Source organism: Leptonychotes weddellii, chromosome 2, assembly GCF_054177405.1.
Source record: "Leptonychotes weddellii isolate Sample4059 chromosome 2, ASM5417740v2, whole genome shotgun sequence".
In the NCBI taxonomy this organism is placed as follows: domain Eukaryota; kingdom Metazoa; phylum Chordata; class Mammalia; order Carnivora; family Phocidae; genus Leptonychotes; species Leptonychotes weddellii.
This window is the reverse complement of record NC_138370.1, coordinates 81,339,098-81,360,677: the sequence shown is the minus strand read 5'-3', so window position 1 is coordinate 81,360,677 and position 21,580 is coordinate 81,339,098. Positions and strand designations below refer to the sequence as shown.

General features: G+C 34.2%; 1 protein-coding gene across 7 annotated transcripts in view; it reads right to left on the bottom strand.

Moving 5' to 3' along the window:
• The window catches only part of SCLT1 (sodium channel and clathrin linker 1), a 134,379-nt gene that overhangs the window by 97,545 nt on the left and 15,254 nt on the right, over positions 1-21,580 (bottom strand). For all 7 annotated transcript variants that reach the window (XM_081811875.1, XM_081811873.1, XM_081811872.1 and 4 more), the window contains exons 3-5: positions 15,033-15,091; positions 14,093-14,165; positions 10,338-10,393 (exon numbers count right to left, since the gene is read on the bottom strand). In XM_081811875.1, coding sequence (XP_081668001.1) covers positions 10,338-10,393; positions 14,093-14,165; positions 15,033-15,091 — 188 coding nt within the window. The remainder of the gene's footprint in view (positions 1-10,337; positions 10,394-14,092; positions 14,166-15,032; positions 15,092-21,580) is intronic.

Here is a 21,580-nt window from a genome sequence, read left to right as displayed (position 1 = left end):
CCACTCCAGCATCCCTCAGTTTGTTTCCTGAGATTAAGAATTCCTCATATCAGTGAGATCATATGACACATGTCTTTCTCTGTTTGACTTATTTCGCTCAGCATAATACCCTCCAGTTCCACCCACGTCATTGCAAATGGCAAGACCTCATTCCTTTTGATGGCTGCATAATATTCCATTATATATATATATATATATATATACCACATCTTCTTTATCCATTCATTCATGCTTTCTTTTGATTATTCTTTTTAATGTGTTCATTTTAGGTGACTCTTCTTAATAAGACTTAATTTTTGAGTAGTTTTAGGTTCACAGCAAAGAGAGCAGAAAGTAGAGACATTCCCCAGTATACCCCTTGGCCCCCCTCAGCATGACCTCCCCCACCAGAGTGGTACATTCTGTCACAACTGATAAACCTACATTGACACAATTACCCAAAGTCTATAGTTTACATTAGGATTCACTCTTAGTGCTATACATCCTACATCCTACAATGACATGTATCCATTACTAGTGTCTTACAGAATAGTTTCACTGTCCTAAAAATCCTATGTGCTCTGCCTTTTCATTCTCTCTACTCCCGCCCCCTTCCTCCAGCCCCTGGCAACCACTGATCATTTTATTGTCCCCATAGTTTTGTTTTGTTTTTTTAAAGGTTCTTTATTTGAGAGAGAGAGTGCATGTGTGTGCAAGCATGGTCAGGGGAGGGGCAGAATGAGAGGGAGAGACAGTCTTAAGCAGACTGTGGGGCTTGATCTCATGACCCCGAGATCATGACCTGAGCTGAAATCAAGAGCTGGACGCCCAACCAACTGTGCCACCCAGGTGCCCCTTGTCTCCATAGTTTTGCCTTTTCCAGAATGTCACATAGTTTGGAATCATACAATCTGTAACCTTTTCAAATTGGCTTTCACTTAGTAATATCTATTTAGGGCTCCTCCATATCTTCTCCTGGCTTGATAGTTTGGATGTACCACAGTTTATTTATCCATTCACCTATTGAAGGAAATCTTGGTTGTTTCCAAGTTTTGGCAATTGTGAATAAAGCTGCCATAAACATTCCTGTGGAGGTTTTTGTGTAGACATAAGTTTTCAACTCCTTTAGGTAAATATCAAAGAGTATGACTGCTGGATTGTTATGTTAAGAATAAGTTTCATTTTTTAAGAAACCACCAAACTGTCTTCCTGGGTGACTGTACATTTTGCTTTCCCACAAGCAATGAGTGAGAGTTCCTGTTGTTCTATAGGTTTTTATTACTCTATTTTTCTACTCTATTAGTTTGGCAGTTAGATGATTCTTTACTTTCAGTGTCTACCCTAGAGATTATAACATGCATACAGAATTAGCAACACTCTAAATTATATTAGTATTCTATTTCTTTTGGGTAATGCTGGAAGCTGAGAATATTTTAACTCTATTTACCCTTTTCCCAAATTTATGATATTGTTGCCTTGTATTTTAATTCTCTACAGGTATTTTAGAAACATTATTATTGTTTCAGAATAGTTGATCTTCATTAGACTTTCTCCCATAGTTACCCTTTCCTTTCTTTTTGTAGAATATCCTTTTAAGATTTTAATTTTGCTAATGGTAATTTTCTCAATTTCTTTTCATCTGAAAATGTACTTATGTGACTTCTAGAAAAAAGTTTCACTAGATACATAATTTTAAGTTAATAGTTTTTCTTTCAGCTTTGAAGATAGTCCACTGTTTCCTGATTTCCATCATTTCTGTTGAGAAGTTCATTTATGTCTTACTGCTGTTTCTTTGAAGATAATTTTTCTGCTTTGAACATTTTTAAAAATTGTCTTTGATTTTGTATCTGATCTTATAATAATGCATCTATAGTTTTTTGTACTATCCTGCTTATGATAAATGGTGTTTCTTTAATTTGTGGATCAATTGTCTCTCTGCCCTCTCTTTCTGGGACTTAAGTTATATGAATTTTAGCTCTTTTCACTATTTCCCTCATGTCTCTTACATTATTTTCTGTATTTTTTTTTTTTTATCTTCTTGTCTCTCTGATCTTCCTTCTGAATATTTTCTTCAGACTTGGATTCCATTCCATTAATTATCTCTTCAGTTATATTTTATTTCATCCCTGTATTTTTTTTTTCAGTTTCAGAATTTCGGTTTGGTCTTTTTTTAGTGTTCCCTATTCTCTTATCAACATTCTCAAAATTGTCTTTTTTCATTGAACATATTAAGCAGAGTTATTTTAAAGACCAATCCTGTGGATTTTCTTCTATTGCCTACTATTTATTATCATTTTAAAAAAATTCTGTCTTAAAAATATGAGCCAGGTATTACATGTAAAAATATTTGGAGATATTTTGAGGCCTAGCAATAATGTTATCTTCCTCTAAAATGGTCTTCCTTTTTTTTTTTTCCAGGTGTCTAGGTGCATTATCAATCTCTGATCACCTTATATCAACATCAGAGATTCAGATAATTCCAAGCCATGTTTTAGATCTTTTTAGGACTAGTATATTTTGGGGGTCACTCTTACTTCTAGGGTATCCCAACCCAATGCCTGGGAAGTTCCTAAGCCACTCACCCTCAAATCTGATGGGCCCTGACTTTCAAATTTAATCTCTCTAGCCCTATGAATTTGTTTCAAGCTCAGTTTTTCAACCTCTCTTCACCTCCTCCAGGATAGGGAGATGCACCTAGGGGAAGGCAGCTCAAAGGCAGGCTCATATCCCTGGATTTCATTATTTTCCTGGTCTTACTCTATAATTCTCCACTGAGTCCAATTCATTTAAATAGATCTGATTGTTGTCAAATTTTTGTTCCAATTTTCTAGTTTTTGTCTAGAATTTCTGGTTTTTCTCAAAAGGAGTCTGATTACCTAGTCTTGATATCATTGTAAACAAAACTCCCTATTCACTTATTTTCAATTGATTAAAAATGTTCTAAGTACTAGTTTGGCTACATCTCACTAGTTTGATATGTTGCTTATTCTAAGTTTTTAATTTTAGTTTTCAATTCCTTTTCATCTCAGGGGTTAGTTGAAAATGTAGTTAAAAAATTATTTGTGCCTGTTTTTTGTTATTTTTTTTAAGATTTTATTTATTTGAGAGAGAGCATAAGCATGCATGGGTGGGGGGAGGCTGAGGGGGAGAGGGAGAGGGAGAAGAGGCAAACTCCTTACTGAGCAGGGAGCCTGCAGCAGGGCTCAATCCCAGGACCCCAAAACCATGACCTGAGCCTAAGGCAGACACTTAACTGACTGAGCCGCCCAGGCACCGCTGTTTTTTGTTATTTCTAATTTTATTGTAGGCATCACTTATATTGTTTTAAATTTGTATGTGCATATACGGTGGGCAAGGTTTGCAGTCCATGTCTATGTTTATAAATGTTTCACAGGCCTTTAAAAACAACAGTGTATTCTTGTTGCTTGATATGAGTGCATATAAACAGAAAAATACATACTCAAACTTGTTAATTGTTCTTCCTATCCTCTATATCCTTACGCTTATTTTTATCTTATATATTTATTTTTGCCCTTTTCTTTGAAACATAATATATTTGTAATATATAACATAATAATATATTTATAAATATTGATTAAATGAATTTTATCTAATTCTCCAAAGATATTAACAGTATGATTGAGAAAATAAAACCATTTAATTACTGCAAAGATTTAAGGAATTACTCTTTTTCAAAGCACTGTTTTTTATGTATTGTTAATAAATCTTGAAGATTAGACATCAATAATTTAATCATGTTCAACAAATATTTGAAGCAGTATTACATACAAGATAGTAAGACTTCTGGTTCTAGTTGTACTTATTCAAATATATAATAATTAAGTCAAAATGTAAGAGCCTTAGGGCCGCCTGGGTGGCTCAGTTGGTTAACTGCCTTCGGCTCAGGTCATAATCCCAGGGTCCTGGGATTGAGCCCCACACTGGGCTCCCTGCTAGGCAGAGAGCCTGCTTCTCCCTCTCCTGCTCCCCCCCATCTCTCTGTCAAATAAATAAAATCTTTTTTAAAAAATCTAAGAGCCTTGGGAAAATAAAATGAAGAAACTTCCATCATTTTGGATGGCTTGATAAGAGAAATCATATAAAGCTTTGTGGAGGTAGACAGTGTTATCATTATTATTTTTTATAAGATTTTTATTTATTTATTTGTCAGAGAGAGAGAAAGAGCACAAGCAGAGGGAGTGGCAGACAGAGGGAGAAGCAGGCAGAGGGAGAAGCAGGCTCTCAGCTGAGCAAGGAACCTGATGCGGGACTCAATCCCAGGACCCTGGGATCATGACCTGAGCTGAAGGCAGACGTTTAACCAACTGAGCCACCCAGGTGTCCCTATCCTTATTATTAATAACTAGATTTCATTTTTTTCTGCTGTCACCATTGATTAGTTGATCTCTATTTTCTAGTGCAATTTCTAGAAAAAGTCAATCTTGGTTTAGCTAATTGCAAAGCTGATTTGCCAAGAACTGATATACAGGCCACAGTTAGGAAGCTAGATAATCAGGAGGAAGCAACTATACCAACTGCTGGTTCCAAGATCACACCTTTTCATCTGAGATCCTGGGATTAGGATGTTACTGTCAGAGAGCTATTGCCTGCAGGAACACCCTGCCTTAGCTTCAAGAGAAGCGGCTGCCCAGACTTATCAGCTCTAGAACTACACTACACTTGTTAGATTCTCAGCCACAAAAATAGATCCTCAGATACTGCTTCTCCTCCTACTTATCTCCTAATTTAGGTCTCTTACAAGTACTTATCATTAGCAGAACCTAATTCATATCCTGAGCTAGTTTTCCAGCCTCTGTAATACAGAAGGCATACTAAAAAGAAGTTGGAACAGTCAATCTACATCATAGCTGCATGAACCTGTTATTATGATTGCACAATTTAATTAAATATGACCCAAAGTGGTACAATTAAAGTATAAAAGAGTTTTTTTTCCATGAAACCTAAACTGAAAATGAAAGGCTCAATAAAGATGAGTCATTAAATAACTACTGTTAAATTAGAGGTAAGTAAAATAATTACAAAAAGTCAGAAAAATTATAAAATCACAGAAGATCAAAAGGAGATCAAAAGCATCTCTAAGTTTTTACTCTTCAAAGAAATTGAAACTGGAAATCATAAAGAGTGAATTATATGGTTTTTGCATAAAGATAAAGCACTATTCAATGGTGTTAAGGATACAGTGGTAAGAATAGACAAGGGCCTTGCTCGCATGAAGGATACATTCTAGTAGATAAGACAAAAAAAATAAGCAAATAGGCAAATAAATAATTTCAAGTAGTAATAGGTGCCATAAATAAAAGAAAATTGTATTATAGAAAAAAAAAAAAGAAAGGGGAAGACGGTGGAAACAGCTAGATAATGTGGTCAGGGAATGCTTTCCTGATAAAAGATCTGAACAAAGGGAAGACAGTCCTGTGTGGGTCTGGAGAAGAGTATTCTAGGCAGAAGAATTAGGTAAGGTCTTCAGGGGGACACTGGTTTGCCAGGTTTAAGGAAGCCAAATAAGAAGGCTGGCATGATTAGAGACTAGTAATCAAAGGGAAAATATAAAATGGCTCTTATGGAGGCAACAAATGATGTCTTCCATAGCTTGAATAATAATATAACAAACAATTAGAGTGTATGAATATACACATAAATAGAGAACAATAAACTCAGTTATAAACAGAGACACAGAAAAATCAGGGTAGCTCTGGCTTTATATGAGATTTGAAATGGAAATTTAAAACTTTATAAAGCTTAGGATTTTGGCAGACTTTTGGGGATGGTCTTCCTCACAGCACCTCAAGTAGCACAAGAACAGCAGTGTTTACCATAGACAATATATCAATGAATGAATGTGGCTGAGTCAATAAACTTTTATTTACAAAAGGTAGCAGGCCAAATTTGGTCCACAGGCTGTAGTTTATGAATCTGACAGATGCAATTAAGTCTCTCTATCAGTTAGTATATTTTGGCTGTAAGTAACAAAATGACTAACAAAAAATAAGGACGGTCATTTTTTTAAAAAGATTTATTTGTTTATTTGAGAACGAGCCAGAGAGAGTACACACACTATTGGGGGGAGGGGCAGAGGGAAAGAGGGACAAGTAGACTCCCCACTGAGCAGGGAGCCCAACAAGTGGCTTGATATCAGGATTCTGATATCATTACCTGGGCCAAAATCAAGAGACAGATGCTTAACCGAGCCACCCAGGCACCCCAAGTACGTTTGGTCATTTTTGCTGTTTTATCACTGATATATTCACTTGAATAGTGCTGGTACATATAAGCACTCAATAAATACTTATAAATGAATGATTGAATGAATATTTTATTACTTCATCTAATATTAAATCGGGAGGGTAAGTGGTTCCAGATTTGTTTCAGCAGTTCAATAATATAATAAGGACCAAAGGTTTTCTCATCTCTCCCTTCTTTCAATCTTGGTATCTACCTCCACTGATACAAAATGGCTATACCAACTTCACATATCACTTTCTAAAATAACAAGAAGCTGGAAAGAGGTAAAGCTTTCTTCTTGCCAGCCTTTTTTTTTTTTTTTATATCAGGGAGAAAACTCTTTACGAGAAGCTCTACAACAGATTTTCTCTTAACTTCACTGGCTAAAAGTAGGGTCCCGTGTTCATTCCTAGACCAATCCCTGGCAAAAAGAAATTCAAACTAGTGTGAATAAAAGACTTATCACTTAAAACTGTGGAAGCAGCTCATCTCCCCTGAGCACAGTGACACTGGAACAAAATCAGAGCTGAATGAAAGAATTAAAAATGGCTCTTATGGAGGCAACAAATGATGTCTTCCATAGCCTGAATAATAATATAACAAACAATAAAAATTAGTATTTAGTGCCAGAAAGTGTTGTACATATAATCCTGCATTTCATTATCTTACCCAATTTACTTCCTCTGATAAGTTTTGAGGAGAAAAGATGGTATTACAGAAAAAATTTAGTACAAAACAATATAAAACACTATATTCTCAACATGAACTAGATTTCAAGGAACAGACTTAAAAATGGGAGGAAGGAAAGTATTTTTTCATCTCTTCCTTAGCCTGATTTAAATGACTTCATTATCTCCTATCTGTAGTCAATTCCCACATTATATCCACCCATATAAAAATGTAAATATTAAAATGTTTCCAAAACCCAACAGTGTAGAATTGCATACTACTATATAATCCATGTCACTGCTAGCTTCCATTACTCAGAACTGACCATGTATACACATTTAAGATACTTTCCTTAAAAATGATAAACTCTCTTGATTTTGCAGTCCTTAACTGCAATACATAATTAAAGATAGGATGTTGCCCTAAAAACATAATAAGCAGAATTCACTTTAAAACCTGAGAACATTTTCAAGTTACTAAAAGTGTCTTTTTAATAAGCTCAGAATCCATTTTTTCCCACTTTCCTGTTGTACTAGGAATAAATACACTCATGAGACATGACCACATTACTGTTAAATAGGTAAAGGCAGATTTTTAAAAGACTGGCTTAAAAAGACCTGGACATGAAAGGAAGTAAGTATGTGGAATCAAATATAGGAAACAAAATTATTATCTCAACCATATAATACATTTTCTATCCCCATTACATTAAAATACAAGCTTAATTTACATACATTGGTGATTCAAAAATCTTAGCAATGTTCTTTGTTAGGAACAGCATGGCTTATTTAATAATTTTTTTGAGATAGAATAGTAAATCATAAAAAGTTAAAGTTAGAAAAACTTTTCCATGAGGGAAAAGCAAATAAGAAAACTGAAAACCCAATTAAAAGATTTATTTTACACTTCAGCCAACTAGCTTAAACATATGAAACTTTCAGAAATTAGAAAAGAGGAGAAATAGTGAAACATATTTTTTAAAATGGAAGGGAGAAAATGACAAAATAGTCAAAAGCAAGACATACGAATTCCATGGGAGTTCTAGATTATTCTATTCTAAAGAACAACATGTATTACACTAAAATAAATTAACAATAAAAAAGGAAACTGCTATATATAGCAAAATACATACAGAAGAATGCTAGCTTTAAAAGAGCCCATGTTTAGGGGCACCTGGGTGGCTCAGCAGCTTAAGCGGCTGCCTTCGGTTCAGGTACCCTAGAGTCCTGGGATCGAGCCCCATGTCAGGCTCCCTGCTCAGTGGAGAGCCTGCTTCTCCCTCTCCCTCTGCCTGCCTCTCTGCCTGCTTGTGCGCTCTCTCTCTGGCAAATAAATAAAATCTTAAAAAAAATAAATAAATAAAAGAGCCCATGTTTTAAATGAATTTAGAACTAAACAAAATTATTTCTTCCCTGTTTGGTCTAATTATACAAGTCAACAACAAAAGATGTATCAGATTTCAGCCCAGCTACATGATCTTTAAAAGTTAAAGTTGAGAAACTTGGGATAGAATAAAACTTTAAACATTTTTAGCCCAAAATAGATCTTTATGATCACAGGCTGGGGGAGGATTTGTTAGAGACACGAAGAATAACAACCATAAGAAAAAAGATGGATTCACCTACCTTAAGATTAAAAACAAAATAGAAAATTCTTTTCATGAAACATATCATAACCTGGGAACAGATATATGAAACACCTATTGGCTAGCATGTTGTATGGTACTGTAGCAACATTATTCATTCCCATCCCTTTTCATCTTCCAGCCTCTAGCACAGTGGCTGAAAGTCTAAAACTATATTTCTCAGTGGTTCTTGTAGCTGGAGTTGTGGGTGGGATTAAAGTTTCACCAGTGAGAGGCACTTGAGGGGGATATGGAAAACAGAAGTGAGCTGAGAATATTTTTCTATTGGTATGACAGATAGCAAGCAAAACTGGACAGACATGAGAGTATCCTTATAGTCAATACCCTGTGCCTCGCTTTCCAATGGCAAGACTCTAGCTTTATGGAAATGATGCTGTAGGAGTAGCAACAGAGATGGTGGCAGCACCATAAATTTCTGACCTCCAGATCACAGCCCCTAAGTTATGATCCTAAAACCAGCGATCTAGTAGTACTTACATGTAAGTGACTAAATCCCTTCCTCTCTGAAATTTCTACAATGGTTATCGTTTACAGTATTATTACTGCATTGACACAGATCGGCACACCAACAAATATTCAGAATACAGAGTATATAAAGTACTTTGACAATTTAATAAGGAAAAGGTATATAGAAAGTGGGAAAAAGAAATGAACAAGCATTTAATGAGAGAAGAAAATCACATGGGTAAATAAACATATGAAAAATGGTTAACCATATTAGCATTCAGGGAAATGTTAAATTATAACCACAATGAAAAACCATTTAAGACTCAAAATAACAAAAATTAAGAAACCTGGTAAGACTAAGTGCTGATAAAAACATATAGATCAATAAGAACTCATAAATATCACAGGTGGGAATGTAAATCGGTACAGCCACTTTGGAAATTAAGTTGGTGTTATATTGTAAAACTGAGTATTAATATAATCTATGATCCAGCAAGATTATCCCTTGAAACTCTTGTGCTTGCTTGTGCACGATACTGAGTAGAAGAAAAAGTCCCAGGAGACTAAATGATATGATTTTTATATAGCTAAAAAAAAATACAAAACTGAGTAATAATTGTTAAGGATACACACACCTATTAAAAAATTTAAAAAGCGGGCGCCTGGGTGGCTCAGTTGGTTAAGTGACTGCCTTCGGCTCAGGTCATGATCCTGGAGTCCCTGGATAGAGTCCCACATCGGGCTCCCTGCTCGGCAGGTAGTCTGCTTCTCCCTCTGACCCTCCCCACTCTCATGTGCTCTCTTTCATTCTCTCTCTCTCAAATAAATAAATAAAATCTTTAAAAAAAAAAAAATTTAAAAAGCAAGGGAATGATAAACCCAAAATTCAAGAAAGTGTTAGTATCTGGCAGAAGGCAGGAGAGGAATGGGATAGGGAAGGAAAACATGGGTAGATGTACCAGTACTGGTAACTTTTTTTAACTCTTAACTGGATGGTGGATTGTCAGTTTTTGTTTTATCAGTATGTTTCATAACATACGTGATTAAAATAACTATCTTATTAATGATTGCTAATATTTATAAAGCGTTTATTATGTACCCTATCTTCCCCTACAGTCAGCCCTATGAAATAAATTATTATTTACAATTCATAGATGAGAAAACTAAAGCACAAAGAGGTTAAGTAACTGTCTAAGGTTGCATAGCTAGTAAGTAATGGACCTAGGAGTCAAACAGAAAATCAGGCTCCAGAGTCTGTACTCATAACCAGTATACTATATGAATAAAATATCAAATAACAACAATAAAAGTTACCTAGAATAACAATAAAAAAATCAACAGTTAATTGATCTACCTTGCGTTTTCCTTGATGACATTTTCAAGATGTAGTTTCATCTCACCCATATGTTTCTGAAAGATTAAAATATGGAATACATTTTGCAGACAGGTCTCTATTAAGTAATCCATTCCTATGCAAGCAGTCAGATTCTATGGCACTAGGCTACTGATAAGAAACAATGATTCTTTACTCCTAATAAGCACTAGTAAATATGGATATTTTAATGATACACAGAACATAATAAAGCATTCATTTTGAAACAAATATAAAGAAAATATTTATATGACACACTGAGAAATATTCACAAATGCAATCCTATGATTTATAGATGTTTATAAAAAAAAACAGATGAGAGATATTCCTCAGTATGTCACTATAACAAATACCAGATGATCCCCATACCCTGAATGTATTCTTAATTCACTTTAGTTTAGTTGAAGCCCATATAAGAGCTTGTATCTGAAAAAGTAAAAGGTTAATGGTGAAAAAGAAAATAGAGATCTTCTTTAGCAGTAATTCACTTAGGCTCCTATTCGCCACCTTTATTAACTGTCTAAACTCTCCACACCACATAAGGTTGCTATGGTAAACCTATATCATCACTAACATATACTTTAATAGGAAAAATGGAGAAAAAAAAAGTATCACTAATTAAAATACAAATGAGAATAAAATATACCGTAAAGAGAATGAGTTTGGTATGATTAATTCTGAGGAGAAAAAGGGATTGTAAAATTTCAACAGGAAAGGAAAGGCATTTCAAGTAGGGAGAAATATGTGTAAAAGCAAAGAGGCAAAAAATATTAGAACACAGGCATAGTTGTCAGCTCTCAATGAGAGTAAATGGGCAAGGGGAGAGCAGGAAGGAGGCCATGTAAAATCACACTTAAAACAAAACTGCAATCAACTCATGATATGTCCATTAGTCTTGAATGGGTATCCTAGGCTAAAGGAGAAGAGCCAAGCCTGGAGTGAACCTGGCAAGGGAAGGGTGGAACAGGCAATGCTCCAAGCCCTTCTGCCTCCCTTTCAACCAGAGAAGCTAGTGGCAGCTTGGTCTAGGAAATCAGTAACAGCCAACTCTAAAGGTGAACCTTTCCCAGGTCCTTGCTGTGAATGAATCACAATTAAACCAAAAAGAATGAATTCACTATCAGATAATTGAGAAGTGACCATACATTGAGTGATGATGAAGTGAAAGAAAACTGGAAAGGCAGGCAGCAGGTCTTGAATGCCATGGTAACTAAGAAGTTTGGATTTTATTGTAGCAATTATCCTGATTCTTGTTATTAAAACAAAACAAAACAAAAAACCTGATCTTAAAAGTTGCAAAATCTTGCAAGATCTTTAAAAGTTGCAAAAATGTTGGTGTATCTTAAAAAATATTTACTCAAATTACTCAAATAGTTAATATATATATAGCTAGGATTACAGGTGAACCATTATGGTCACACTAAAGATTCTTTACTGTAAAATATTTCAAATATTTAATAGTTGGAAGGAAACAAAATCTCAGCAGTCCCTCTCATATTATCAAATTTTCCCTTATTTATATTTTTGGAAGAAAATTTTTCATATAGAGAACTATAGCGATACTTGTCTTGTATTCAAGGTAAACCATTTTTTTATTGGGTCAATAAATCCTAAGAACTAGTTCTAATCAGTAATATCCATGTGAGCAACTGTTCTTAGATTTATCTGTCAGCATCTTTTGTTCTCTCTAAAAGTAGCAACTACTCTTGTTACAGGTCCTTAGGCTTTCTGCTACAGTTTTTTCTCTCTTGTAATTAATTCAATAATCACTCTTAGATTGAGAATGCTAAATGGGAAAATGAAGTTAAACACCTTAGTAAAATAGCTGATTAAAGAGATATATGAATCAGATAGATTATAAAAAATTAAAAATTTAAAAGTTTAATTCAAAATAACTAGTTACCCCATTTTATAACAATCAAACCACATAATATGTCATTATAGCAATCCTGAGTGAATTCAGCAGAAACTTTAACTCACTAGCCCTAAAAATAAAAGCAAAATGCCATGTGTGCAGAAGAGAGCTTTCTGTTGCTCTTTAATTGTCAGTTAGAAAGATTAAAAGACATTACTATGGTCGATTCAAACTTAAATGACCAAAGGTTAAAAAAAAAAAAAAGCACATAGTAAAGACTAGGAAAACACCTAATTAACTTACAATAAAACAGGAACTGCAATTTAAAGAAATGCTTGTTTTTGAAATTTGGGTCTACAGGATCACTTTGTAAATGTATATTAGAGGATTAATCCTGGAAATGAGAGTATAAATAATTTCAAATGCAATGGAAAACCTAACTTATTTTTAGAAGATGAAAGCATTATGGGTTCTTTTAGTAAAACACTTTTAGTCAATCCATTAATTTATAAATAGGATATTGTTAAGCGAGATCTAATCATCTTGTTCTAATAAGCCCTGGTTTTTTATTCATTCATCAAAAATTGAGGGCTTATTATACACTAGACTTCAAACCATATGGTAGGATCTCTTGCTGTCCCTGCATGGAGAAGAGATATAAATAAAGTTTAGTGTTTGCCACACTTACAGCCCCATTCTGAGGAAATCAGTCTTAAAGTGGTGTTTTTATATAAAGTTGCTATACTTTCTTTCATTTGCATTAAATTAAATCAACCTTGCTACCCAACTGAACTGATCCAGGGATTGGTATCTAAACCAAACACAATGATGAGTATATTCAAACTCTAAGAAGTTTATCACCTTCTGGTGGACTTAGCTTGAGACTTATAGCATCTCTTTAACAAATGCTTCCTTTGTATGGTTACCCAACAATCAGAAAGGTCAAAGTTGGGGCACCTGGGTGGCTCAGTTGGTTAAGCGACTGTCTTCGGCTCAGGTCATGATCCCAGGGTCCTGGGATCTAGCCCCGCATCTGGCTCCTTACTCGGCGGGAAGCCTGCTCCTCCCTCTCCCACTACCCCTGCTTGTGTTCCCTCTCTCTCTGTCTCTCTCTGTCAATTAAATAAATAAAATCTTAAAAAAAAAAAAAGTTTCTTTCTAAAAAAAAAAGTAAGTCCAAAAGTTTGGGAGGAAAATGTAAAAAACTTTTAAAATCAAAGAAACAAATTATAAATATTAACAATATTCTAAAAATGTCGATCGTTGAAACTCAGATTGTATCCTGAACAATGTTGTGCTGTTATTCTAGTTCTCCATGAGCCTGCTATATATCCTAATCTTAGAAATTCTAGGATATACAAGTGTCCTTGGTTTCTTCACTCTGTTCACTCCTAAAATAAACCCTCATTACTAAGAGGATTTCAGACAAAAGCTGCCATAGCTTAAGCCTATATTAGAAACTGATCAAATGCATCTAAAATTTGATGGACATAATATTTGAAATTGGGTGAAAAATCCATTCTCCAAATGGATATACAGGTAGAATGAGGGTAAAGAAAAGGTCTCAAAGTATGAGATGGTTTTGGGTCTCCCTGGGGGAAAAAATAAAGATATAAGCATATAATAATGAGTTTAAGAGCTTCAAGCATCTAAGAGATCTTCTTGGGAGATACCAGGAGCAAGGAAACAGTGGATTAAAAAACAAAACTGAAAATAATTTTTAAACACACACTCACACACACACACAACTCTTTCTCTCTTACAGACAGCGAAGAACTGATTAGTTATAGCTAAATATTTTATTCCTCATCAATGTTTTTGAAAAGAGTATAGTTTACTTTTTTAATAGATTATAAAAAGCTTGATAACTACGATTTCATACCTGATAATACTTCAGCTGCCTATTTAGCTCTTCCAGATGCTTATCATACTCAATAATAAGAGGAGCTAAAAAGCTAAAGAAAAAATACATAATTTAAAAATGGCATATTGTTAATGTATAATATGTAAATTAATGTATAATATGTAAATTAAATTGAACATCAACATTTTCATGTTAAATGTATCCATAGCAATCAATATTTTGCCTTTTTCCTGTTCTCAATCTTAGCTCAATTAATATTTCCAGATTTGTCAAATATCAACGGAGGGGAGGTAATGAAGGAGTTCATCAAGAAAACAACTGCGGAAAAAAAAAAAAAGAAAGAAAAGAAAACAACTGCGAATTGACCCTTGAGCTGAACCTGGGCAATTGGAGGCTACTCACCCCCTCCCCTATCCTTGGAATATGTGTTCTGCTTGCCTTCCGCAGTTCCAGAAGCTGCTCCAAAGATACAGCCTTAAGATAGTAAAGTGATGCTGAGGCTATCTATACTAGGTATGTAAGTGAACCCAGTTAAGGCCTCCTGTATACGTGACTGAACCAAGTTAAAGCTTCTATATAAACTTTTAAGGCAGGTGAGGAAATATAGTTGTCTTGCGTCCTCCCAAGACAAGCCTCATAAATAGATTCTATTGCTTAATAAATTTGCCACTTACCAGTCTGGAGTGGTCTGCCTCTTCCTTCAGTCTCTCTTAGCCCTCTACATTTGAGGGCCAGTTTCTAGAAACTCCAGAGGAGGTTACGAATAGGAGGGAGATAAAATCACCCCAGTTGAGAGCTACTCTTATAGATTATAATGCTGGCTTTTTTCCCCCTTGTATATTCAATATTTAAATCTAATTATAGCAGACTATGAAATAAACAATCCTAATACTAAAGGAATTATTTCAACAATAAATATACTTAAGAAAATAATATTTTTCTGGTAACCCAACCTTACCTTTGATCAACTATTGTGTTTTCTAATGTGTCATCTCCATCTCCTTTGAAGACAGTTTTCTGTAACAGAGAATATTGCATCTTAAAATGTTTTCTCACATCATCCAAGCCCAAAATTGGCTGTAGTTTAAAATTAAATACAATTGGGGCGCCTGGGTGGCTCAGTTGGTTAAGCGACTGCCTTCGGCTCAGGTCATGATCCTGGAGTCCCTGGATCGAGTCCCGCATCGGGCTCCCTGCTCAGCAAGGAACCTGCTTCTCCCTCTGACCCTCCCCCCTCTCATGTGCTCTCTCTCTCGTTCTCTCTGTCTCAAATAAATAAATAAATAAAAAATCTTTAAAATTAAATACAATTAAAAATTTTACAACCTTAGAAAATCTAATGCAATTAAAAAAGATGAAGAGAAACAAGTAATCATCTAAACTGATGTTGAAAGTTTATTTGGTTAATTTTAACATCCATGCATAATAAAAACTCTTGGCAAACTTGAAATAGGAAGAATTATCTCAACTTGATAAAGACTCTCTACCAGAAACCTACATCAATTACTATTTTCCATGCTAAAACATCAAAAACACTGCATTAAATGCAGCTTATTAATGCAAGGCTGCTCACTATCACTGCTAACTTCAACATTGTACTAGAGGTTCTAGTCAGTGGAACCAGGGTAGAGAGTTCAAAATTTAAAGGTTGAAAAAGAAGATACAATACTATTATTATTTACAGACAATTTGACCATTTACCTAGAAACCTATGTATAATCTACCAATTATTAGGTCTAATAAGAGAATATACTAAGTTATCAGAAGATCAACAGAACAGCTTTCCCAAATGCCAGCAGTAATTTGAAAATGTAAAAGGCAATAATACCCTATTCACTACTGTAACAAAAGGTAGTATTTGAGAATAAAAAACAAAAACAAAACAAAAAAAAGTTGCAATAACTACTGAAAAATCAACTTTACTGAAGGACATAAAAACAGATATAAATAAATGGTACTATACCATTCATGGATATGTGAACGGTCAATACTGTAAATATATTAATTCTTTAAAATTCACTGTAACTGCAGTGCAATTCCAAAAAAAATTCCAATAGAATAATTTATGAAATTTTATCTTAAACAGATTTTACAATTCCTATGAATGAGTAAATGTACAAGAATAGCCAAGATAACCTGGCCAAAAAAAAAAAAAAGGTAAATGGGAAAAGAAAAAAGAGGAAAGGACTTGCCCTACTACATATCAAAACATTGTTAATGCTAGAGTAATTAAAACACTATGGTACAGACACAGTAACAAACAGAAGAGTATAGGAAATCCAGAAGTAGATTTAAAAATTTATAGAAACATGATGTATAAAAGAAGTGGAATTATAACTGAATAGACAAAATACTGCTTTTAAGTAACAGTGTTAGGTAACAAAATAAAATTAGATTCCAGCATGTACTAAATGGAAAAATAAATTACAGATAAAGATCCAAATGTTTAAAAAAATATTTAATAATTATTGAAAGAAAATGCATTTTTGACCATGGGATAGAGAAAGCTTTCTTAAGTTCCAAAAAACGTAGAGACTTTTGTTTTGTTCACCAATATACCAAGCAGTGCCTAATACTTCCATTCAAAATACATTTTCTAGCTGGAAGACACCAGGAGTAAAATCTATGAACAGAAAGACAGATATCTTACAACATCCAAATTTAAAGCTTCTATGCAGCTGAAGTACCATAAGAAAAGTTAAAAGGCCAGCAACATTCGTAACATGACCAAAAACCTACTATCTGGTATAAAGTATGAATAAATACTCAAACACAAGGAGATGTACAGGATGTTCAGTGCAGCTTTTACCGTAATAATAGATAAAATGTCCATCGATAGGCTAAAGGAAAGTAATACAACAGGATCCCATAAGTAGTTCAAGGAATTAACCAGATTTATATGTATCACTACGGACATACCACAAAAGCAAATAGGTTACTTCAAGAAGTTATTCATATAGAGAAAAACCAGACATCCTTCCTACATAATACACAATAAGAAATTCCAGATTGATTAAAGACTTAAATATGAAAAGCACATTTATGCAAGTGAAGGACTTAAGACACAACAGTAAAGCACTGACACATTTGACTATATTAAAAGTTAAAACTTTTCCACTATAAAGCATATAAACAAGATAAATAAAAACCCACAAACTGAAAACTTTTCACATGTGTCAGTGAACAAAGAGTATTTACCAGCAAAATAAAGAGGAAATCTGAGATCAGACAAAAGCAAGCACACCTCATTAATAATTAGGGAAATACAAATAAAACAACAGTGAGATATCATTTTACACCAATCACACTGACCAAAACAAAATGTCTGATAATGCCACCGATGGCTCAGAAGGATGTTTTACAAGGATTTTAAACTTGCCAAACGATACAATAAAATGATTTCAAATATGAACATATATACTAAAAGTATTGGAGCATGTATCCTATTGAAAAACACTAAATTTAGGATGGTGATTACCACTGGGAAAGGACAGAAGGAAATGGACAAGAGGTACAGAGACTAAATTTTTTCTGCGATGTTTTATTTCTTTAAAAAAAAAAAAAGACTGTAAATAAACATGGTAAAAAGTTAAGAACGGACACAACTGGGTGGCAGCTACACAGATATTAGTTTTAATATCTTCTGCACTTTGATGTATGTCTGAAATAAATTTAAATAAAGGAATAATACGTGCAAAGTGTTGAGCATAATTCCTGACATATAAAAAGCTCTTAATAAATCTTTGCTCTTTATTTTTTTTAATTTCTTTTTTCTTAATATGGAGGAAAATCTATTGGCTAACCAAGGTATATGTTATGAGCATTCAACCAACACAGAAAGCATTAGTTCCCAAAATATACAGCCTCACAGACATGTTGACATGGATCCAGGACTATAAGATGAATCAGACAAAAAAAGGTAACCTTCCAGAGAGAACCCTGATAGATTAAAGAATAAATGCATTCAGTAGTCTATGTAATTTCAGGGAAGGATTTACTTAATCCTAGACTATTAAAAATAGTTATTGTATTATTTAAATAATTAATTAATGGACAAGTGGTATTTTAACTTTCAAATGTTCAAAAGTTAGTTAAAAATCTTGGGATAACTAAGTAGTTCAAACTTTAAAAATATTATTTCTCAAATTTCTTAGGAATTTTTATAAAAATCAAATCAACTACCAGTGTTATGACAATAGTTGGGAGATGGATAGCAGTCTACAAAATAGTAATTCAAGCCCTCATTTACCTCCCACCCATCAATTATAAGTTTCCTAATTGTTATTCTTATTATGTTTCACTCTATCATTCTTCTAAACAATATTTAGGAATCACCCAGTGTTTACTAAATTAAATCCAAACTCCTCAACTTAACCATTTAAGGCACTCTACAATGTACATACAAACAACCTACCCTCTCTAATATTATTTTCCATTACTTCTTTCATATATGTCAAACACAGTATAAAAAATGAAGTATGTTTTACTCCCTAAATACAAGCCCCACTTTCTCACCTCCTTTTGCTTATCATGCCAGTGGGTCCATCTGCAATGTTCTCCACTACCCCTTCTTTTAGCTCCCACTGAAGTTCTTTAGAAATCTTCCTACTTTTCAGTACCCATCAGACATGCTACATCCTTCAGGAAACTTTCCCTGATCTCTCCAACTATATATGATCTCCTTTTTCCCTGATACTTGCATTTGGCTTTAAGGTTAAGACATGAATAATATGCTTTATACCTAGTTATTTAATATTTGTCTCAGCCCATATTTTTATTAGTCTTTAGGTTCCTGTGAAATGGGAATTTTATTATATACATTTTCATATCACTAAAGCTCTTGGTATAGTGCTTTACATAAAGGAGGTACTCAAGATATATTAGTTAAACTGAATTCTGTAAAGACATTGTTCTGAAACTATTTTCTAATGATAGTTGCTAAGGAAATATTGATGTAAGATTCCAAATTATAAAAATTACATGATTATAAAGATAAACATAATAAATCAAAATATAAGAAAAATATTCAAAAGAATAAAAATTTAGATTCAGCAATCCTTTCCCACTTGCTAGCAAACTTTTAGAATAAAAGATCATATGACTTAATAATTCAAGACCCAGTGGAAAAAATCAAGTTGGGAGAATAAGATTGAAATCGACTAAAAAGGCATTTATATAGGGGTACCTCGCTGGCTCACTCAGTAGTGTGACTCTTGATCTCGGGGTTGTAGGTTTGAGCCCTATGTTGGGTGTAGAGATACTTAAAAAAATAAAATATTTTTAAAAAAGCATTTATATATATGTATTTATACATTTACATCTATTTATGTTTATATATTTTTAATTGAAATATAATTGACATATAATGTCATATTAGCTTCAGGTGTACAAGACTAACAATCCTATCCATTAAGCTATGCTCACCAAAAAGAAAAAAGCATTTATAAATATCCTTCTTATATTCTCTAAATCAAAATTTAAACAAACTATACTAAATAAAAGAAACATACGGAGCATTTTATGTATCTTGAATAACAGATACTCTACAATTAATTTCTATTTATTTTGATCCGAAAATGACTTCCTGAGATGATGGTGAGAGTGTATCACAGAAAGAACGTCAATAATATTGGATTTTAGTTGGGTAGACAAATTTTCTGGATACTTCTCTTCCTCTAGGGAAAATACACACTCTCTAAGTATTCTAATCACAGTTCTGAATGTTTAATTTTGTGCCCCTTACTTTATATCACTGGCTATGAAATATGTTAATGGCATCCTATCTACCATCCTTTGGAAGAAAATATAGGCTGACTAGCATTTTGTGAAAGTGTTGTTGCATATTTTTGAGTGTTGCAGCAAATCATATCATGAGGAGATGGATTTTCATCATTTATCAATGAAGGTTGATGTACAGTGTAAGAAATTGCTAAACTCTTACAATTAGACTCTCTTTAAAGTGTTAAATAGTTTGGTTTTTTTTTTTTTTGAGAGAGAGAGAACACGCTTGTGCATACATGTGACAGGGGAGGGGCAAAAGGAGAGGGAGAGAGAATCTTAGGCTCCATGCTTAGCACAGAGCCTGACACGGGGCTGGATCTCATGACCCTGAGATCATGACGTGAGCTGACATCGAGTCAGATGCTTAACCGAATGAGCCACCCAGGCACCCCTAAATCACTAATTTTCTAATATCATCATGGGAATGTAAAATCAACCCTTCAAGGTTTTAAACCTGAGTAATTCATCAGATGGACAGTCTAGAACTGCACTGCCCACTTCAATAGCCACAAGCCACATGCATCTATTTAAATTTAAATTTCATGTATTTAAAATGAAAATTAAATAAAACATCTATCAATTATACTAGCTTAATTTCAAGTCCCATGTGATTAATGGCTACCATATTGGATAGCACAAAATTATACAACATTTCCATCACCATAGTAAGTTCTATTGGACAGTGCTGGCCTAGAAAGCCAGTAATTTGACTCAATTCAAATACTACAGGTAGTTTGCTATATTTTATCTATTGAGTCTTATATTTTTTAACTCATGATCAACAGGAGTGGCCCTCCTGTTCCTGTCAATGTATTTTCAAATAACTATTATTTGATTATAGTTGGGACCAGCTCCTATATATTATACAAGAAGTCGAATTCTTTCCTGCCTCAGGGCCTCTTTTTGGTCCACTTCTCTAGATCATTCTTCCAACTTTCAATGCCAACCTGAATACTACTGTGGTAGAGAGGCCTACTCTGACCTTTCTACCAAAAATATGTCTCAGCCTCAACCACCACTACTACACTACATGCACGTTAATCTCTATTTCAGGACACTGTTTTCTTCATATGATATAGCAATTTTATTTTTAAATTTTTTTATTTTTTTTAAGATTTTATTTATTTATTTATTATTGAGAGAGAGAGAGAGAATGATAGAGAGAGAGTATGAGAGGGAGGAGGGTCAGAGGGAGAAGCGGGCTCCCTGATGCGGAACTCGATCCCAGGACTCCAGGATCATGACCTGAGCCGAAGGCAGTCGCTTAACCAACTGAGCCACCCAGGCGCCTCTGATATAGCAATTTTAATTACTTAATTATTCACTCATATCTCTTCCACTGAAGTAGGATCCTTTGTCTATCTTTTTTTTTTAAGATTTTATTTATTTGTCAGAGAGAGAGACACAGAGAGAGCACAAGCAGGGGGGAGTGGCAGAGGGAGAAACAGGCTCCCCGCCGAGCAAGGAGCCCGATGCAGGACTTGATCCCAGGACCCTGGGATCATGACCTGAGCTGAAGGCAGATACTTAACTGACTGAGCCATGCAGGCGCCCCTCCTTTGTCTATCTTAATCATAGCTCTGTCCCCAAAGCTTACCCAGCACAGGCATGCACTCAAGATTTGCTGAATTAATAATGTTTGTTGACTCAATCAATACATTTGCACTATGACTGTCTTTCCCTTCCAGAACCAGCTCATACCTTCTTGGCACTATGCTTTTATGT